We start from the raw sequence: 22,647 nt of genomic DNA on the forward strand, positions 1-22,647 counted from the left end.
GGGAGTCAGTTGCCAGCATTCGCCAGAGCTGGCGGGCAGCCATAAAGACAGGGCTAAATTGTGGCGAGTCGAAGAGACTTAGTAGTTGGCAGGAAAAAAGACAGAGGCGCAAGGGGAGAGCCAACTGTGCAACAGCCCCAACAAACAAATTTCTCTGCAGCACCTGTGGAAGAGCCTGTCACTCCAGAATTGGCCTTTATAGCCACTCCAGGCGCTGCTTCACAAACCACTGACCACCTCCAGGCGCGTATCCATTGTCTCTCGAGATAAGGAGGCCCAAAAGAAAGAATGAGCTTCCCTCATCATTGGTTTAATCCCAATAGAACATCAGTGTAAATGGCCATTAGCAATTGCCCCTAGTATAGGTAGGTGGTAGGGAAATATAGGGACAGGTGGGGATGTGGTAGGAATATGGAATTAGTGTAGTGTAAATGGGTGGGTGGTTGATGGTCGGCACAGACTTGGTGGGCCGAAGGGCCTGTTTCAGTGCTGTATCTCTAAACTAAACTAAACTAAACTAAACATTACTTAGCCAGTATGAACACCCTAGGATTCATTATGTTCTGTAGATTTTGCAGTATGTATAACTCTTGGTCAAACATTGCCTTTATAATTTTCATGTTTCCCTCTGCTATGTGCTGCATCGCAAAACAAAAACAGCTTCAAGATAACATTGCTAGGAGTAGTTGCATGCCTTGGTATTAAGGAGTCCATAGATCTAGGAATCCAGACCTTGTTTTTCATGCGGCCTTTGTTAAATAGAAATCAGCACCATGAAACTGAGGCTCAATAACCAACTATCTTGAATTAGAATTCTGACCCCTTCTTTGTAATGATAAACATTTAGATTACATTATTTGCCAGCCTTAACAAATCTAGTCTTGAATTCCAGTTGTGATAGCCTCAGCATAGTGGCAGACATTCAGGTTACATTCTGAAATAGCTATGATAAATAAAACATTTTAATCTCCAATTCTGATACCTCTTTCACAGTGGTAGACCTCTAATTCTGAATAGTGATAAAGAACCAACAGCATTTCATTCTAATTTTCAAGGGATTGGGTCACCATCCTGATGTCAGCCTCAATTCTGGGTTGGGAACCTGGAAGTGCTCCTGGCGGGTAGTTGCTCGCAATCTTCCTGAAGTTGGCCAATTAAGAAGCGGCATCTGGGAGCCCCATCCAATTAAAGACAGCAGGTGGACCAATGAAGTGGAAGGCCCAATCGGAGGTCCTGCAGCAGTGTCCAGCCAGGAGAGATGGGCACTGCTGTAACAGGCAGGAAACCTTAAGGGTGTCTCAAAATGGAGGCACTCTCTGCAGCATTGCAAAAAGTTAAAAATCCTTCAAGCCACAGCTGTCAGGCCATCAGTGTGGAGGGGGATCCCCATCGTATCCCAGCAGTCAGTGTTTGGGTTATGGAAAGGAGGCATCAATGGCCCCCATCCTGCCACCGGCATGCCATCTCCAGTTTATTTCCAGGCTTCAGCCTCAGCGGGGGGCCTGACCGCTGTCAGGAAGATCGCCAGCGATGGCGGCATCTCTCCCCCAATTGGCTTAATAATGGACCTTATTGCTTGCCTGCCACTGCTGGGAAGGTAACCTCTGCCGCCCTCACCTCACCTTCAGCAAGATCTTTTGGAGGCAGGAAGTTGTCAGGTAGCCAACCCAACGCACACTTTTCCGATTTTCCTCCCAGTCCCCCGTCCTAACCCAACTCCACGAGACCGGGAAAATTCAGCCGAGTAACTTTATTCTGGCCAAATTCCAGTTACGATGATCTCTGTGGTACAGCAGTGGCTTTGAAATTCTATTTGAACATCAATATTTCATTTAATTACTCTTTACAGGAATTTTGAAGTTATCACTTTTGTGGTACACCAATATTTTCAATGTAAAATGTATTGCAAAACCAGTTGCAGGAAGCAGTACTATGCGTGGAAAAAATCAATAATTTGTTTCTCAATCACTATGGAAGTATTTTTGTTGCTGAAATTTTCCTGCATTTAATTAGCAAATGGACACCTGAAATAACTATCAAAACACAAAATACGTCAAATTGGCTTTGCTATCACCACCAGCGTTCCTGCATTTCAGTTGTAAGAAACTAGGTCAGATTTTTATTTTACATTTTTATCTGAAAAAGGTATCTATGGTCCCAAATAAAATGTTGCTATCGGTATGTTTGACTAGATGTATAAAATCAATTAAAGTAAATTACTTTGCCCAAGAGAGAGAAAGAGAATAAAATTAAGTGCCTGTGCTGAAGATTAAATGCCAGAGAAACCTCATCTCACCATTACATTCCATTAGTTATAGAGAAGTAAAGCATAACAATGGAGAATTAGAGTTTAGAAGAAAGGAGAAATATGGAGAACAGTGGGTCTGAGATGAATGTGAGAATATATGAGTATTTTTGAGATTTTTTTCCTTTGTTACCTTTGGAGAGTTGTTGATACTTATGTAGAATTCCCCCTCAGGAGATGGGTAGAATCCATGATATGTTAAGTATTCTCTTCCAGTTACAGTAAGAGAGATTTCCATACGACCATAACAATTTTGACATAGTAGGTTGTCCGTGTCATTACACCTTTTAATAGACACACTGTGATCTGCCTTGAAAATTGATATATTTTTGTAAACAACAATATGTAGAATGGACAAGTTTGCTCTACAATGTCCAAGAATGAACTAAACAACCAGTCTAATGTGACATTATCTTTTAAATGAATCTGTTAGAGTTCCACCCTCCTAACGTAAGCTGTCTTTTCTCTTTACTTTAGGTCCTCTTACTCCAAATGTGAACAAGATAATTGGCAGGAAACCTATTTTGTGGACTGTGAGTCTTTAAAACCAGCCACATGGCTACACTTTCAAATTTTCTAATGAAAATACCTTATCTCTGCTCATAATCCCCCAAGTGGCCCAGTTGAGATGGCAAAATTCATGCAGAGAGCATTTATTTGCCACTGCTGAACAACATTGGTAGGCACCTTTGATTTATGCCACAGCTGTCATGTTGGTAATGATTTAATATTTCTGCCTTTAGTTCCTCTAATGGCTCAAAGGCTAATGCTCTACCCTGTATAGTCCTGAGCCATACAGACCAGGAAGGTCCTATGTTTGATCCCTGGTCTAAGAGGGCAGCAGTAGGGATTGTATAATTGGTCTAAGTGCACCAAGGGCTTGAAAATGTAAATATCAGTCAGCATTTCCACTCCTGATTACTATCCGCCGAGCCCTGCCAGCAAACTGTGAATATGTGGGCATTGCATGAGAACAGAATTAGCTTATCTGTCTAGATTCACACAAGAATAGCTTATTGTTAAGCTGCTGGAGAATTGGCATTGCCCATGAGGTTATACTTTGACTTTAGTTAGTGCCTTCAGTAAAGGGGAAAATATTGATGGAAAAAGTGAATACCACTTAAACAACATACATCATCTTCTATACAAAGATCACATTGCTTAAACTTTAAAAATAGTGTTACTGAAAAGGACACGGCAGGGCAAGTCTAGTGTCAGTTTGGATATTGCTGATTATGTATATCGCTATCGGTAATGGCAAAACCTGTACAATAAACATTGAACTCTCATTACGTCTCCCTACACAATACAACAGTCCTTGCAATTAAATATTTGGGACTCGCTATACTAATCACTTGCCATTAACAGAATTTCAATGCCTTCAACAAATGTGCTGGGTTCACAGGTTATAACTGTATATGAAAGAAGTGATTAATTCAAGTATTCAAACTGATCTGCTACCATGTGCAAGAAAAAAAACTATTCTCCAAGAGGTGGGAGTTGGCTGACGTACTACTAATGTGGCTCATCTCTGAGCTTTTCATTTTTAGTTGTAAATTATGGGGCAAGAATGAACAAATACCGCCAAACATTTTGAGTCAAATAGTTTGTGAATGGTGGAAACTGTAGAAGACTGCTTATATGAGACATTGTTCATTCAATAAATTTTACTCCTGTAAATAGGAAAAAGTTATTTGCTATTGCAAATAAAATTCTGTAAATTCTGCATGCACAGGATCCTCTGATATAAATGAAATATCATCTCTACCTCTATGTAAAATGCATGGAAATTGAACCAAATTTACAATACAATAGACTTAAGCAGGCTGTCCATTTCATGAAATATTTCAGTTATTTCCCCATTTCTCTTAATAAAAAAAACTTTGGCAAATAATATTTCCCATATCCCATACCCCATGCAAGATGCAAAGGATAATTTCTTAAGAATTGCTCTTGCCAAAGATTTATCAATTCAACTAAAACTAGATAACAGGCAGCACCTGATAAGTAACAAGGTGGATTGCACCCAGACTGTATTAAGTTATGACACATTCACTCTCTCTATCTTACCCAGACACACATTTACACACTATCTCCTCATCTGAATGTCTCAAACCTGCTGCATGATGTATTATTCTTGTACATTATATTCAGCCAATGACATTATCTCCACTAACTATGACTACATTAAATGCACCTTCTATTTGTCATGTCAGTGTCATCTTAACCTGCTCTATGCTAATGCTGAATAGAAATTATGTTCTTCCCAACCACATACAAAACTCAAAATCACCATGAACCTTGTTGTCACATTTACCACAAATCCTTATTCTGTTATCCTGATGAATTGAACAGGTATTTTGCATCGGTCTTCACGATTGATGATACAAGTAACATCCCAGAATTAGCTTTAGGTCAGGAAATAGAAGGGAGGAACTGAAGAAAATTACAATCACCAGGGAAGTGGTACTGAACAAATTGTTGGAGCTGCGGACTGACAAGTCTCCGGGTCCTGATGGACTTCATCCTAGGGTTTTAAAAGAAATGGCTAGTGAGATAGTTGATGCGTTAGTTTTAATTTTCCAAAATTCCCTAGATTCAGGGAAGGTTCCGCTGGACTGAAAAATAGCAAATGTAACTCCTTTATTCAAAAAGGGAGGGAGACAGAAAGTAGGAAACTACAGGCCAGTTAGCTTAACATCTGCCTTAGGAAAAATGTTAGAAGCTATTATTAAAGATGTTATAGCAGGGCACTTAGAAAAATTGAAAGTAATCAGGCAGAGTCAACATGGTTTTGTTACAGGCAGATCATGTTTAACCAATTTATTGGAGTTCTTTGAGCGAGTTATTTGTGCTGTGGATGAAGGGGAACTGGTGGATGTATTGTACTTAGATTTTCAGAAGGCATTTGATAAGGTGCCACATCAAAGGTTATTGCAGAAAATAAAAGCTCATGGTGTAGGGGTAACATATTGGCATGGATAGAAGAGTGGCTAGCTAACAGGAAACAGAGAGTAGGCATAAATGGGTCATTTTCTGGTTGACAAGATGTAACGAGTGGTGTGTCACAGGGATCTGTGCTGGGGTCACAATTTTTTACAATTTATATAAATGACTTAGATGAAGAGACTGAAAGTATGGTTGTTAAATTTACTGATGACACAAAGATAGGCAGGAAAGTAGGTTGTAACAAGGACATAAGGAGGCTACAAACGGATATAGATAGGTTAGGTGAGGTGGGCAAAGATCTGGCAGATGGCATATAATGTGGGAAAATGCGAAGTTGTCCATTTTGGCAGGAAGAATAACAAAGAAGCATATTATCTAAATGGTGAGAGATTGCAGAGCTCTGAGATACAGAGGGCTCTGGGTGTCCTAGTGCATGAATCGCAAAAGGTTAGTATGCAGGTACAGCACGTAATTAGGAAAGCTAATAGAATGTTATCGTTTATTGTGAAGGGAATTGAATACAAAAGTAGGGAGGTTACGCTTCAGCTATACAGGGCATTGGTGAGACCACATCTGGAGTACTGTGTACAGTATTGGTCGCCTTATTTTTGGAAGGATGTAAATACATTGGAAGCAGTTTAAAAAAGGTTTACTAGACTGATACCTGGAATGGGCGGGCTATATTTTGAGGAAAGATTGGACAGGCTAGGCTTGTATCTGCTGGAATTTAAAAAAGTAAGAGGCGACTTGATTGAAACATACAAGATCCTGAGGGGTTTTGGCAGGATGGATGTGGAAAGGTTGCTTCCCCTTGTGGAAAAATCTAGAACTGGAGGTCATTGTTTAAAAATAAGGGGTCACCCATTTAAGACAGAGATGAGGAGAAATGTTTTCTCTCAGAGGGTCATGAGTCTTTAGAACTGTCTTCCTCAAACGGCGGTGGAAGCAGAGTCTTTGAATATGTTTAAGGCAGAGGTAGATAGATTCTTGATAAGCAAGGGGTGGAAGGTTTTTGGGGTAGGTGGTAATGTGGAGAAATCAGTTCAGCCATGAACTTATTGAATGGCCGAGCAGGCTCGAGGGGCCGAGTGGCCTACTCTGCTTCTAATTTGTATGTCATCAGCTGTTTCCTGAATCTCGCAACATTACAGGCAAAGACAACCAGCGTAACAATGACCGATTCTCTTCAGGCTTTACTGAAAATGTAGACATTAGCTTGATACTTGCCAATATATCACAGTACATAAAGTACTCTTTTTTTTGCCCTAACACTACCTCAAAAGAATAATCATTCAAGAAAAATAAACATAACTATGTGTATATGCCTTTTCTTGAAACAATGTTTAAAGTATCACGCTCAAACTACATCTCAATTCTCTACTACTGCAGAGTTGATGAGATCTTTTGTTAAGTGTAAAAAATATTCAATGTATTGTGCAAATGTCTCCATTAACCTGAGATTCACAATAAAGCCAAACATCAGGGAGAGGGGAAACAAAGATAAAACTAATGTATTCAAACATCATGAACAAGGCATATCAGAAATAAAACTCACATAACAGCAAAGTACTGTGTACAGAGAAACACATATAAAACCATAACCTTGTTGTAGACAGAGCGCAAATTTGGCATGAATTTGGCAGAACATTAACTATAAACAGCTGAAACCACTAAAAGGATTGTACAAACATTCTGATTCATAAAAACAAATATAACTCAGAAAATTCACACTTTTAACTAATACTTAAAAAGAATCTAGCAATATTTAAGTCTACATTCCAGAGCAGGATTCCCACCAAACAGTAGAAAATGTCACAGCATGTGAATGGTATAGTGATACTTTTCATGAAACCAGTTCAGACTTTTGGACTTAGTGGCAAAACAGTGTGTGAACATATGCAAAACAATGGGGCAATTATCTCCATAAACACTTTACAGGTTGACAAAAGTCAGATTTACCGCAAGAAGCTGAAATATTATGTGGAAGCAAGCCCCTCAGTTTAGACCTACCATATTGACATGTCTGTTGTTCATTGCACTGACATAAAACTGAAGTATGAAATCTTCTACTACTTCAGAATATTGATTTCTAAATTAATGCATTCTTCTTCATGATTTTGAATTACATAGGTTTAAAAACAATATTACCATTTCAGAAAATTTAAGAAAATATATAGAAACACTTTTTTGTATAAAGATCACAAATATATTCAAAAAAAGGACTGGTTAACATTTGCAGTTGCCATTTCCCATTTTGGCCATCATTTTCACTCGGATTTTTTTTTAAATTTCTTGTTGGTAGCATCAGGTTCTATGATGTAAGTCAGGGCAGCCAGAGAAAAATAAATTTTTATAACACCCTCCAGGTTAGACTAGAATCCAAGTAGTAATAGTGAAAGAACACTTCTTATCAAAGAAAGAATATCTTTGCTCTTTCTGCTACAAATGCAGGCTCCAAGATGAAAGTATTGATAATGCAATGAATTTGTGTTTGTCAAATGCGAAGGAATGAAACACTTTCCACTTGGTATATCTGGGATAATTTTAACTCCGACCACCTGGTATAATGCAGCGCTAGTGGCCTGAAAATGGCAGTGGACCACCCCATTTACCCAGCACTCCAGTCATCACCATCTTGGCAGGGGCCTTTAGATTAGTGGCTGGAGCGCCTGCCTGTTTCAGGCCAGATGTCAGATTTAACATATAAGCAGGTACATAGGACCACAATTGCAATTTTGATGTACAAATGAATTGAACAATGCATTGAGCGGCCTAACCAGTGGTTTTTACAGGAACTGGTGGAGGACACTTATTAAAATGGATTGAAACCCTTTATTTTTGTGGGACAGGAGGGGGGTTGGTTTGACACATGCAACCAGATGCAAATGGCTTGGGCCTCACAGGAGCAATAATGGTAGAAGGCAGATGTGCTCTGCCCACCAGCTGGTTATTTTGTGCCAAAACTTAAAAGCAGCCACTCAGTATCATTGTATCAAGCACTCACAGACCAGCCATTGCATTCACGAAATGCAAGGTAAAAGTCTCTTCTACATCAATAACATGTGTAACCCTAATCTGAGAAGAGCATCCCTCCTGCAATAATGTGAAAAATTCCACTTCTTACTGTCATCTCTAATCAAAAGTGTAAATTTGTGCCAACTAAAGACTAACTTGAGGTTTCCAATATTAATTTCACCAAAGACTTTACAGAAAGTGAAGTTCATTCTATTGGTATCAAACCCAGATCTCAGAGATAAGGAAAAGTGCCAACTCACCTTACCACCTTTTGCCTTTGTCCTATGAGTTTAACAAATTGTCTGCCAAATCCCAACAGAATCACTATCTGCTGGATGTTCCTGATTTGCCAATGCATTGGACTTTATACTAAAACTCTGGAATTCCCTCCTTAAACCTCTCTGCCTCCCTAACTCACTTTCCTCCTTTAAGACACTCCTTAAAACCTACCTCTTTGACCAAGCTTTTGGTCATCTACCCCAATATCTCCTTATGTGGCTCAGTTTCACATTTTGTTTTATAATGCTCTTGCAAAGTGCCTTGGGTCGTTTTATTTTGTTAAAGGTGCTATGTAAATACAAGTTATTGTTGTTATTAACTACAAGCACATTCTCAATTTGGAACTCATGACATGAAAGTGACTTAGCCAAATTGTTTCTGGGGTAATTACGAAGATAAAACACACTAATAGGCAGCACTTTGGTGATTTCTGACTCCCTAGAAGTCACTTGCCTGAAGTAAAATTTTGATTTGGAAAAATAAAAAAATCTCATCATTCTATGTGCAACACCGCTAGCAAACAATTGAGACACAAATTGTATTCTTCAAATTCTTAAGTGTACTGTCAGCCTGCAGATTAACTAATACATTATTCAAAATATTTGATTAAAAAAAAGCTTTCCCAGGTTCAGTGGTGATGCCGAGAACACACTAGATGCCATTTCCAGTCTTCCACCATCACCAGAAAGTAACTTGACTGAGATGGTAATGATGTTAATATTAGTTCAATTCCACACTCATTATCTACCATTTGTTATTGGCCACTGCAAGTCTTTAGAGAGTTTTTAATACTTAATTTGAGGCTTATTCTATGGCTAGATAATGTATGGTGTAAAAGACAGGATATATGCTTACATTCTGGAAGGTACTGACTGATTATTTACCTATAAAATGTTTGGAGCTGACTGAAACAAGACACTAGTACTGGTGTCCATTCTTCCTTCGCAACAACCATATTTATATGCATTTATTTTGCTTTTGTAAAGTAATTCTAGAATGACAAATCAAATTACATCATAAACCTCAAGAACAAAACTTGGGCTGTTAACAACCATTATCTGAACTCTGAAATTACACTACCTCCTTGAAGTCTCTTCAATGTAATTTGTAACTTTTTCTATAAATATTGCTTTACTATGTGTGTGTATACAGTATGGGTGGTGGGAGGGTGAGAAGAGTGATTAATGTGGCTGTCAGCTGTCAGTGTGTCTCATCCCCTTGATTCATGACAATATTCACACTAAAAATGGATCACTGTGACAATATTTGTTGTCATATTTTAATGACTGAAGCCCTGCTTTGATGGGAAGGAGTACTTACTACCTTCAGTACAAAGAGATTTTTCCCATCAATCTAGATTTTTTCTTAAATTGTAAAAACAGCTCCTTTGAGAATGTGTCAACAACTATTCAACTGTATAGGCCATCAAAATCATCCACATATGTACATTTTCCAGTAGGAGTTACTGAGTTAGGATTAGTAGCGGTAACAGTGCTTGATTTTTCTGTTCCGTGTCATGGAACACTGAAGCCAGTTGTAGTGTCCTAACATTGCCCCCACTTGAAATCAACTAACTCAGCAGAGACTCAATATTTTCTTGTCTGTATGGATCATGAACACACTGTGCTCTGCAGTTAACCAAACTGCAAGCCTCATGTTCCCAGTTTTAATCTTATTTTCATTCCGCATGGGACTTCTTTTTCTGCAAGAAGTTGCTGCACTATCAGAATTGAATATTTCTACTGGAATTCCTGTACATTGACAAGATACTAATCGGAGAGGCAATTGAACTGACTTATTTCAGATCCCACCCAATACTGCAGTGATCATGAATTTCAACAGCTAGACTGCTTCTGATTGGCATTTATTCTTTAAACTGAAAGCATTTCCCAGTGCACAGACTCTACCTATTAAGTTACTTGTATTAAAAAGTATGCTTCATTTCTCCCAAAATCAATTGTGATAGATTCTGAGTTGAGAGGTCAGGTTGAAGAAGTTTTGCCAACTGCAAAAGGATAGCGTGACAAGCAAAATGATCAGATTAAATCTTTAGTGTTGTATTCAAAGTCAAAACTGTTTATGTTTTGCTTCTCTCAAGGACACTGTAAGTTCAGGCACATTTACTCCTATGCATTACACATTAGAATTTGAATGATACAATGGCCTGTATTTTGTATTAAATATAAAGGTGAAGCTAACAATGCTCATCATTATAACAGAGAAAAGCGGATAGCAACTTCTACCATCCACACATGTACAGTTAAATGCAGAAATCAGGAAGTTGCTGTCCGAGTTGGCCTGCTCCTCCACAAGCTTCACTACACCTGTACTTTGCCAAGAGATTCAGCATTGAAATAAGTGAAACAGTGTGATGTTGGTGTACTTGCCTACTGGCTATCCAATAAACTCCGCCAAAAAACTTAGGGGTTGTGCATTCAGGTGTAAGTGAATTTTTAATAGCATGATAAATATAAATTATTGCCAAACAACCTCTCTGGCACTGAAATTAACTTTTAAAGTGTGGAGTTTCATTCCTTCAGATTTTAATTATTGTTAGAGTTTTAAAAAAAATTAGCTTCTTTTACTTTTTCTTTCTGTCTCTTATCTCTCTGTTAATCTCATCTTTCTCTTCCTCACTTTCTAGATAAGATTTACATTGAATTAAATATTCTAATAAGATACTTATTTTAGGCTCTGCATGGCTCAATGAGGATTCTTCAATCTGATTGGTTGAAGAGACACGCTGACGCATATCTACTGTAGAGGGATCTGCATTGAAAATTATCTCTCGCAGCTAAGTTACTGCTCAAAAGCACACAAATATTCTGTGGGCAGCTGTAATGGTAATCAGTGTCAGCATTGGTCCTTCGCTGCTGACTGCTAAATCCAGGCCATTGTTTACCTCAGGGCTCATCTCATTGTCTCCTGCTCTAACTCAGTCTTCCCTGCGTCTCAAACCCGTGGAACATCTTATCTCCCTCAGCCTATCATCCTTCTGCAAATCTATTGATTTTAAAACTCAAGCTCAGCATTACCTAATTACAATCTCTTAAGTTATCTTTTTCTATTATTCTTTTCAACCTTTGTGTATTCTTGCTCTGTGGGTCTTGGCCCCTGACCTAGGTTTTGTATTTAAAAAAATTGAAAATAATTTTTGCAATAATAATGAAATAAAAATGATAAATATATATGTGTGTGGCTATATATATGTGAAACTAAATACGTCTTTCTGTAACTAAATACTTTGTGGCTTCCTCACAAAGTCATGACAATTGTAACGCCATGCTAACTTTAAAAAAAACTGAGACAAAAAAATCCTCAAGCATCTTAAAAGGATTAACATTGAAGGTGCTTTGTTATTTTACCCAGAATACATAGCTTCCCTTTACCTCTGTATTGAAAACCCTAGGCTATTACCAGGAATATCTGTCTCATCAATTATTTAGAGGCATATTATTGCATTGACTCCATTAAAACACAACTATTTTTAAAATGTTATTCTGTTTTCATCCAGATAGAGTTGTTGCTTCAGTCTGGAATATCCACTACCACTAACTCCCTAAAACATTTTTGACTCTTTATAAAATGACCAGCTTTGGTATTGACTTTAAATAATGATTAGAGATATGTTTTCCTGATACAGGTTCGCATCTGAATTAGTTATTTAATTTGGGGATGAGGATGATCACTCACAATAGAGAGGTGGTCTCCAAGTAAGTTTCATATTTTACATATTTATTCATTCTTTATGTGGTATTGCAAACAGGAACAGAAAATACTTTTGTATGCTGCACTAAGATGATCTGCCATCAACTTGTACAGTGAATGCTGTATCCCTATGTTATTAGTTTACATAACCAAAATCTTCATAACTAACGAAAGATCCCTTTGGGCCAGGACCACATCAAGATGTTTCCTCTGTGGATATATTACAACCATCATTCTATTTTCCTGTATTTTCTTTTAATAATAAACATCAATATTTGATACAAATGACTATGCTCTGACTTGAAGGCCACAATCCACCCTCAAGTCACAAAATACCATGCAAGAGAACACTCTGTTGGTATTTAAAGATATTATATATTCCTCTTACATTACGAATCAACTTCAGACTAAATTTGGAAGTGAATGGTAGTTTATATGGCATCTGACTTGCTTATCTGATAAAAGTAGTACTATGTTATCTAGCCAATATGGTCATACTAAAGTCACTGCTGTGCTGAAAGATGTTTTTACAACTGTCTGTGGAATGGAAAAAAATGAGAATGTAAAAGTGATTTTAAAAAAAGTGGTGAAAGGTCAAAATGACATCTGGCCACAATACATACATTTTTGAAAGTTCATAGTGTGGTCTGTTATAAATTAAAATTTGTTTGTTTTCCCAAGAGTTCAACTGTTTTCCTTGTTGCAGGAACTTGCTTTCAATTGAAATTTGCTAAGAGCTGTTGTGCAAAGCAGAATGGTGACTGCCAGTGACTCCTTCAGTTACAACATAGCTACAAGAATAGCCCATGTACCATTCCTATTTTGTTGCTCAAGGCTAGAAAAATGACCCCATGTAACTATACATTGTTCTTCATAGTAATGACCATGCCCCATGTTATGTTATTCTGCTGTTCTTCACAACTAAGGTACAACGGCCCTACATGACATTACTATGTCGTTCTTTGCATCTGGAGTAACACCTCCATGCAGAATAAATCAAGTTGAATGTAAAAACCGTTGTACAGGACTCCTAACAAAGAAATGGGCATAGCTTGAGACTGATTACTGGACCTGACAAACCTGTGTCTAAACCATTTTTAAAATTTTATAAACATAGGAAGAGAGATTTGTCAGTAATCAACTAATTTTTGATACTATTTTTGCAACCACTTCTCAGTGTGATCAAATTTAGGGACAGAAGAAATGGGAAAAAAATGTCTACTAACTAAAACCAAATGTCCTTGACTCATGCCATTAGAATGGGGAACTGTGTGCTGGAAACAGTTATAATGTGGAAGAAAATCTATTGACATCCTTCACCCATTAACTTCTACTGATGAGATATCTCAGAAATTTCTCCTGCTTTAAACCCAAAACCTTGCCTTATTTTTGAGAAAAAAACTCCTTGCATTTTGCAAGAATCTATTAAGGAAAAAATCTTAAATCACAATGACTGTGACTTTACAAACACATGGCCAATAATGTCTTGGGATTCATGCAAACAGTTTTTGTCTTCGTGTATGATAACTCACAACAGACAAAGAAAAGGCAGACTTTTTCAAAGCTTCAGCTATGAATCTGAAGATATGTCTGAAGAAAATATTTTTTAAAAGCAATGTTAAACTCATCGACATTACAGTATTTGATAACAGGTAAATTATACAAGCTTATTGAGGAGTCACACTGTAGCGGTCATGCAGCAGTAATAAAGTGAAAACTAGCCAATAAAAATAGTTGCAAATAGCCAGGACAGCAACTAAATTAAACCTGTTTGTTTTATATATAATGGGCATGTTGAAATTAACAACAGCCACCAGATTTTCTGACTTGACCAATTGGCTACTATAGTATCAGGTTATGTTTTTCTCCCAACATGTGTAGACGTACATCAGATTCATACACTTCTCAGATGATCAGAATATAAGCCCATTGGGGTAGCATGACTAGTTCTAAGTGGCAAACTCTCTGCCCCTCCATTTCTTTTGTAGTTGTGTTTTTTTGTAGAGACCGCTTTCTCCTCAAACCATGACAGGATGTCACACAGGATAGTCTTGTAATGGTTCTTTTCCTTTCAATTTTTTTTTGTGAATAAAATCTGTGCAAGGTTGCAAGCAGATCACTGATTGTCTTCCACACAATAACTCCTCAAAATTAAGAAAGAAACACCTTTTAGCATTGTTTAAACAAAAGAAGAAAATCCTGCTAGTGGGGTTCTGGATCCTGGAGCAAGGCTGCTAGCAGGCCGATACAGCGTGCCCGACTGGCTGGTGTTATTGGAGTGGTGTTGGGGTGTGGGTGTAAGGCTTCTCTTAGCTCGGTAGAGGCTGCCTTGCTGGGTGGCCTGAGGAACATGGATGTTGTTGGTTGAATTAGTGGCAGGTTGGTGATTATGACCTGGATCACCTGATTCACTCTCCGTGTAACTGTAGGCCTGAATTCTTGAGATGCCTTTCTGCTGCCGTCTCCATGAGTTGTAATATGTAGGATCACTTATGTAGTGATTAACAAAAGAATGTGTCTTCGGTCTGTTCTGATCAACTTCACATTCGCTATCACTTCCCTGTTGAAAAAAAAAGTCATAAGTTTAATGATTACAGATTTTTACTGTGCCTGTGAAAAAGCATTGTTGACAGAAGCACAGTTCAATTTTAGAAACTTCTTGTTTCTTGCCAGAAGCTGCTGCATTTAAGTCTAGCAGCAAAGAGAGTAATGAAAAGGCATTTAAAAATGTAATCATTATCAATAACTGATGGCAATAAGAAATTTACTGACAAATGTTTTTTCTTTACGTAGAGTTTACAGCAGTAAGATTTTGACTCTGCATTGGTAGTGGGGAACACTAAGCATATACCTATTGCAAAACTGTGGGCAAGTTGCTTGCATTTTTCTGTAATATACGCTGATGGCAGTGGGCGATGTTCCTGCCATCAGTGTATATTTGCAAAATTTAGTGCTTCATATTACGGCATCACTGGTGAGATCAAACCAGGACAAATATACAACTTCAAACTAATCTAATGCGTATTTATAACCCAGCTTCCATAAAGCAAAATGAGTTTCTTTATTTGTCTCAATAAAGGAGAAACATTAAGGTCTTAAGATTTTTTAAAATTTCAAAATCACAAAGTAATTGCTTTAAGCTAGGTGTTCATCCAGAGAAACTGTTCAATGAAAATATTAATAAAATATTTCTGTGCACCATAACAATATACATTATTGAGACATGATATACTACTTTCTTGTTTAATATTATTAGCACGTGTACATTATTTATCATTTGCGAACAACTTTAGAACGAACAGTTATCCAAACCAATGGAGTTGAAATGAAGTTGCTTCAGAGAACTATTCTACCAACATACCCATATGGCGACAAGTACAGAGGCGGCAGACGTGAAAATTTACACTGCCAGCGGATCATTTTCCTGGAGATGGGATGGGGGTTGGAAGGACTACCAGGTAAGTTAATGGCCTGTTAAGGTCAATTTTCAGAGGCTGACTGGAATTTTCCACCTGGCCTGTGGGCCCCTCAAGGCATCAGGGACTAGGCCAACTACCTGGAGGTGCCCTTCCAGTGGCAGACCAGGGGGCCAGCACTCTAGACAGGCTTTGAGGCCCTCCCTACCCTCCTGACCATATCTGAGGCCAAAGGCTGTCCCTCCACAATGATAGCCCAGCTGCAGGGGCCATTTTTTTAAATTTAAAACTTTTAAAAGTTGCAGAGATGGAGCCTCAAGATGGAGATGCCCCCTCTCTCTCTCTTCCCTGAACTGCAGGTTGCTGCTCCTTCCAAGCTGGAGAGCCTCCTTTTGGCCCTGCAGCTTCGAGAGCCTGCCCTCTGACCATTTTTCCGGGAAAATCACTGCCAGGTGACTGTTTCCCATTCAGTACGGGATCGTGACCTGCATTTGACCCTAATGTCGTGTCCCGACCCAAAATCCTGCCACAATCAATAGTAATTGAAAGCTGAAATCTTGAAAATAACAATTATATTGTAGTTAATATTGGACCTGTAGAGGCCCCCAGTAGTTTACTGTGAAAATGTCCTCCATTTTTGATCGTGAGCAATACAGAGCAGCAAGGCCCAAGTTTCGATCCTAAATCTGTGCTGAGTTTATTGATTATAGCTGCCAGGCTAATAAGGATGCGACAATTAGCCTCATCTCTGGGATATGGAAAGGAAGGGTTGGCCAACATGAGGAGTTGCTTTGTACAGAGGAAAAAGGAAATGAGGGAGGATATCTCCATGAATAGCCCAGGGTAGAATCTGGGGGAGGCAGCAGAGTTCAATAATTTGAAAGGAAAGGCAAGAGGGTGGAACAATCTGAGGTGTTCAATTGAGAAGGTGGTACCAAATGTTTATGTAGGGAGACCAAGGAGTGGTTCAGTGATAAAAGTTACACCACCACTGCAGGGGATGAAAAGTATAACCAGCCAGAGAGGCTTCAGTAGAGGGTAAGGTGGCACAACCCCCAGAATCAAGTTTCTGTCAAAGCTACAATGTTAATGCAATCAACCATAATTTGCTTCCTAATTCATATCACTGAGAAGAACATGCATCAGGCTAGGTTTCAGCGAAAACTGATTTTCATGTCACACAAGAAGCGTAGCGATGAAAATACAGAAACAAACTGAAAAGTTACAAAACTTAGAACAAATTTAAAAGATTGGGACATTGGCTGTCAACAAAATGGAGGACAAGTCATGACTCATACCACCTCCTGCACTGTAATCCGCATCCACTGTCTACTAAGACTGAAAAGCAGTCAACCCTGTCTGCATGGAAATAAGATAGATAACCACACATGGATGTGAGCTGTACTCAAACAACTAAGACAAAGGCCTTCCCAGACTTTTTGTCTCCACCTAACCTTCACTACAATGGGGTGTGAACAGCTCTCATATCCTCAAAATGGGGCTATCAAAAGGCCATTGTGCAGCCCAGCAAGAACTGAAACCTAAAGTCACATGGGCAGAACTAACACTTGTAAGTTCACCTTAAAAGGCAATCATTTTGAGGAACAAAGGGGCGGGGTTTGGGGTGAGGTCTTGCCAGTACAGAACTTCAAACATCAAGATCAGGCTGGTTTCTCAGCCACACTCAGAAAACATCTAAAGCCATCTTGAATGCTCCATCCATCAAGATCGGCGACCATGCTCTGGAAGTGGTTCAAGAGTTCACCTACCTAGGCTCAACTATTACCAGTAAACTGTCTCTCAAGGCAGAAATCAACAAGCGCATGGGAAAGGCATCCGCTGCTATGTTCAGACTGGCCAAGAGGGTGTGGGAAAATGGCACACTGACACGGAACACAAAAGTCTGAGTGTATCAAGCCTGTGTCCTCAGTACCTTGCTCTACAGCAGCGAGGCCTGGACAACGTATGTCAGCCAAGAGCGATGTCCCAATTCATTCCATCTTCGCTGCCTCCGGAGAATCCTTGGCATCAGGCGGCAAGACCGTATCTCCAACACAGAAGTCCTCAAGGCGGCCAACATCCCCAGCATATACACCCTACTGAGCCAGCGGCGCTTGAGATGGCTTGGCCATGTGAGCCGCATGGAAGGTGGCAGGATCCCCAAGGACATATTGTACAGCGAGCTCGTCACTGGTATCAGACCCACCGGCCGTCCATGTCTCTGCTTTAAAGACGTCTGCAAACACGACATGAAGTCCTGTGACGTTGATCACAAGTCGTGGGAGTCAGTTGCCAGTGATCGCCAGAGCTGGCGGACAGCCATAAAGGCGGGGCTAAAGTGTGGCGAGTCGAAGAGACTTAGCAGTTGGCAGGAAAAATGACAGAAGCGCAAAGCGAGAGCAAACTGTGTAACAGCCCCGGCAGCCAATTTTATCTGCAGCGCCTGTGGAAGAGTCCGTCGCTCCAGAATTGGACTTTATAGCCACTCCAGGCGCTGCTCCACAAACCACTGACCACCTCCAGGCACTTACCCATTGTCTCTCGAGACAAGGAGGCCAAAGAAGAAGAAGATCTTGAATTCCAGCAAGGCTGAAAGACAGAGAGAGATCGGTTCCAGCCAACACAGTATTTCCTGCTGAAACAAGTTGGAAGTCAGCTTTAGCAGAGACATTAGAGTGCCTTTGTAATATCTACTGTTCTACCTGTGAGAATTGTACAAAGCCATCAGCACCAGCTTCAATCCGAAGTGGACCGCCTGAAGGCTGCAATAACCCAGCAATTACAAGATAATCAGCAACCAGACCTGCAACTGTAAAATTCGCCTTCTGAGAGGATCCCACAGGTTTTCCCTGAAACCTTCTATCTGTCTTATCTTGAGAGTGAGAGTGCATGTGAGAGTGAATGTATGTGTGAGTGGTGTTGCAAACATTTTGGAGAATGGATATTCGAGATTAGTTTAGAGATTAGAGAGATACAGCACTGAAACAGGCCCTTCAGCCCACTGAGTCTGTGCCGACCAACAACCACCCATTTATACTAATCCTACATTAAACCCAATGTCCCTACCACATCCCCACCATTTTCCTACCACCTACCTACACTAGGGGCAATTTACAATGGCCGATTTACCTAACAACCTGCAAGTCTTTGGCTGCGGGAGGAAACCAGAGCACCCGGTGGAAACCCATGTGGTCATAGGGAAAACTTGCAAACTCCGCACAGGCAGTACGCAGAACCGAACCCAGATCACTGGAGCTGTGAGGCTGCAGTGCTAACCACTGTGCCACCCCTATTGTTTAATAAATAGCTAATCTTCTGTTTTAAACCTACAAGAAAACCTGTCACTGTCTGTTTATTTGGCAGGTAAAACATCAGGGTTGAAACACTAGTAACACAAAAACACTGTCTGTGGTCAGTTGGGAGGTGAACAGTGGAAATCAGCCATGCCATCACCCATCTGTCAATTTTTAATTGCAGTTGACAGCTGTGATTTATAAACTTGGTAGTTTCTGAAGTCCTTCAAAAATTAGCTCCAACCTTTCATGCAATGGAAGCATTCAGCAGCACACATCATGCACACACACAGACACACGTGTGGATATTTTTCAAAAGAAAGCTCTTCAATGCTTCCTGGAGATTCAGATCACTCTTTCACCCACTTCTTGGCCTGAACTTTGTGAATATTTCAAAATTATAAAAGGAAAGATTACAAAACATGGTTTTTCAATTTTGGTGCTGTTTCATTGAATTTTTAAGATGCAGGTTAGAAATTACTGTTGGTGATATTATCATACAAATGTTTATCACACTCGTATCAAATTACTTGTGTAAATTAAGAATGGGTGCTTGTCTCAATGGTACCACTCTCGCCTTTATGTCAGTCCATGGTTTCAATGTGCAATGCAGAACATGACCTCACAATCGAGACTGATAAATTCACTGCAGTATGAGAGATTGCTGCATTATTGGAGGTGCTGTCTTTTGGATGAGACATTAAACCAAGGCCCCCATCAGCCTTTTCAGGTGGATGTAAAAGATCCCACAGCATTATTCAAAGGGAAACAGACAAATTTTCTTGGTGTCCTGGTCAATGTTTATCCCTCAACCAATACTACCAAATCTGAGTAACTGGTCATTTATCTCATTGCTGTGCATACAGCATTGTTGTGCGTAAATTGGCTGCCACATTTGCTTATGTAATAATATTGACTACACATTAGAATTAATACATTGGTTGCTTTGGGGCATTCTGAGGGCTGATTTTATGGCCCCCTGAGACGGGGCTGGAGGTGGGGCAGGGAGCCCAAAGAATCACAACGGGAGGCGGGGACCTGTCGCCTCCCCGTCTCCAAGCGATTTTGCCGATGACAACCTTCCCGATCAGAGGTCAATTGTGGCCCTTAAGTGGCCTTTCAACGGTCACTTAAGGGCCTCTTTCTACCACCGTTTGGATTTAACCAGCAGCAGGGGGTGCCTCCGTCATGCCTCTAAATACGAGGTGCCCTCTTTGCGGGCTCTGGGAGGGGGGGGGGTCCCTCCTCAGTGGGCAATCTGTGGCCCACGGAGGCCCCCCGCCGGCAAAAACTGCATCTCCTTGGACCTCCCCCTGCACTTCATGACCACCACCCCTGCCGGGGCCTTCTGGACTGGCCCCAGCAACCCTGCCTCACTTACCTGAGGTCTGGCGTTCCAGTGATGGGCCTCTGCAATACCGGCAGTGGCCGCCGTTCCTGGTGGGGCTGCTGATACTGCTGAGCTGCCGGCCCTGTGATTGGCCAGCATCTCTTGGAGGCAGGTTCCCCATCTCTAAAGGGACAGAGATCCCGGCGACAGGCACCTCGGTTCCGCAACAATGTAGGATCGCGCCAGGTGGAGATTCAAAAAGGCCCAGCACCGGGAGCCCCACCGGCGCCACAAAATTCAGCCCTGAATATGTGAAAGACACTATATAAATGCAAGTTCTTTCCTACCTTCACCACAGTGGCAGCAGTGTGTACCATCTACAAGATGCACTGCAGCAATGTACCAAGGCTCCTTAGACAGCACCTTCCAAAACCGCGACATCTACAACCTAGAAGGACAAGGGCAGCAAATGCATGGGAACACCACCACCTGCAACTTCCCCTTCAAGCCACACACCATCCTGACTTGGAACTATATAGCCTTCATTGTCGCTGGGTCAAAATCCTGGAACTGCCTTCCTAACAGCACTGGGTGTACCAACCCCACATGGACTGCAGCAGTTCAAGAAGGCAGCTCATCACCACCTTCTCAAGGGCAATGAGGGATGGGCAATAAATGCTAGCCTGGGCAATAAATACTGGCCAAGCCAACGACACCCAAATCCCATGAATGAATAAAAAAAAGTACAATGATAGGAGATTCATATTAGGTCATTTATGGCATCTTGATATGAGTATCCTGATTCATAATGGGCTTAATGTCTGCTATCTTGTCATGAGTTTTTACTCTGAGCTAAGGGCAGAACGCCTAACTGTTAAGTTCACAACAACAATGCATTTAATGTAGGAAAATGTCCCAACCTACTTCACGGAGGTGTAATCAGACAAAAACAGACAGTTTATGAAGGGACAATTAGATGGAGTGACCAACAGCTTGGAAAAAGAGATGAGTTTTAAGGGGGGACTTATAAAATGTGAGGGAAGTGGCGAGGCAGGGAAGTTTGGGGAGGGAATATCACAGTGTGCAGCCCTGATGGCTGAAGGCATGCCAGCAATGGTGGGGTGAAAGGGGGAAGTACACACGAGGTCAGAGTCAAACCAACAGGGAACTCTGAGGGGTTTGTAAGGCTGGAGGAGGTTACATTGATATGTCGGGGCAAGGGCATGAAGGTTTAAACACAAGAATGAGAATTTTCAATTGGATACATTGGTGAGCAGGAAGCCAATGTAGGTCAGCAAGGACTGGGGCGATTTGTGAATGGGACCTGGTGCAGGATAATATATGGGTGGCAGAGCTGAAGTTTATGGAAGGTGGAAGACGGGCATCTGGTCAGCAGAGCACTGGAATAGTTGAAATAAAAACAAGAAATGCTGGAAATACTCAGCAGGTCTGGCAGCATCTGTGCAGAGAGAAGCAGAGTTAACGTTTCAGGTCAGTGACCCTTCTTCAGAACTGATGAAACGTCATTGACCTGAAATGTGGACCTTCGAACTAAACACAATATTCCAGGTGTGGTCTGAACAGGACTTTGTATAACTGCAGCATTACCTCTACCCACTGTATTCTAATCCTCTAGATATAAAGGCCAGCATTCTGTTAGTCTTTTTTCCATTTTTTTTTGTACCTGTCCATGACATCGTTAAGATCTATGTGCATGGATCCTTATGTCTCTTTGAACCTCCACTGCTTCTAGCTTTTCACCATTTGGAGAGCACTCGGTCTATCCTTTTTAGACCCACACTTTCCTATATTGAAGTCCATTTGCCACAGTTTTTCCCATTCACTTAATCTATTAATATCTCTTTGTAATATTATGCTTCCATTTGCACTGTTTACAATGACGCCTATCTTTGTGTTATCGGCAAACTTAGTTATGTGGCTGTCTATCCCATCATCTAAGCTACTGATGAATACAGTGAATAGTTGAGGCCTCACCACAGATTCCTGTGTGATGCCAATAGTCACGTCCTGCTAATTGCAGTACCTGTCCATTATCCCAACTCTCTGTCTCCTGCAGCTCAGCCTACCTCCACATTAATAATTTTAATTAATAATTTCCCCTCAGTTCCATGAGCATCTACTTTAGCTAACAGTCTCTTATGAGGGACTTATCCAATACCTTCTGGAAGTCCAGAGAGTAACATCCATGGACATTCCCCTCTCCACTACTTTAGTCACCTCTTCAAAAATTTCAATCAGGTTCATCAGGCATGACCTACCCTTTACAAATCCATGCCTGCTCTCTGTAATCAGCTGAAAATATTCAAGATATTCAGTCACTCCATCCTTAAT

General features: G+C 40.5%; 1 protein-coding gene across 1 annotated transcript in view; it reads right to left on the minus strand.

Moving 5' to 3' along the window:
* Positions 1 to 6,854: 6,854 nt before the first annotated feature.
* LOC137384323 (protein sidekick-2-like) overlaps positions 6,855 to 22,647 on the minus strand; it is a 506,965-nt gene continuing 491,172 nt past the window's right edge. The window contains exon 43 of the mRNA XM_068058191.1: positions 6,855 to 14,816. Within this exon, the coding sequence (XP_067914292.1) occupies positions 14,436 to 14,816 (381 nt within the window). The 3' untranslated portion in view covers positions 6,855 to 14,435. The remainder of the gene's footprint in view (positions 14,817 to 22,647) is intronic.

Source organism: Heterodontus francisci, chromosome 26, assembly GCF_036365525.1.
Source record: "Heterodontus francisci isolate sHetFra1 chromosome 26, sHetFra1.hap1, whole genome shotgun sequence".
Lineage (NCBI taxonomy): Eukaryota > Metazoa > Chordata > Chondrichthyes > Heterodontiformes > Heterodontidae > Heterodontus > Heterodontus francisci.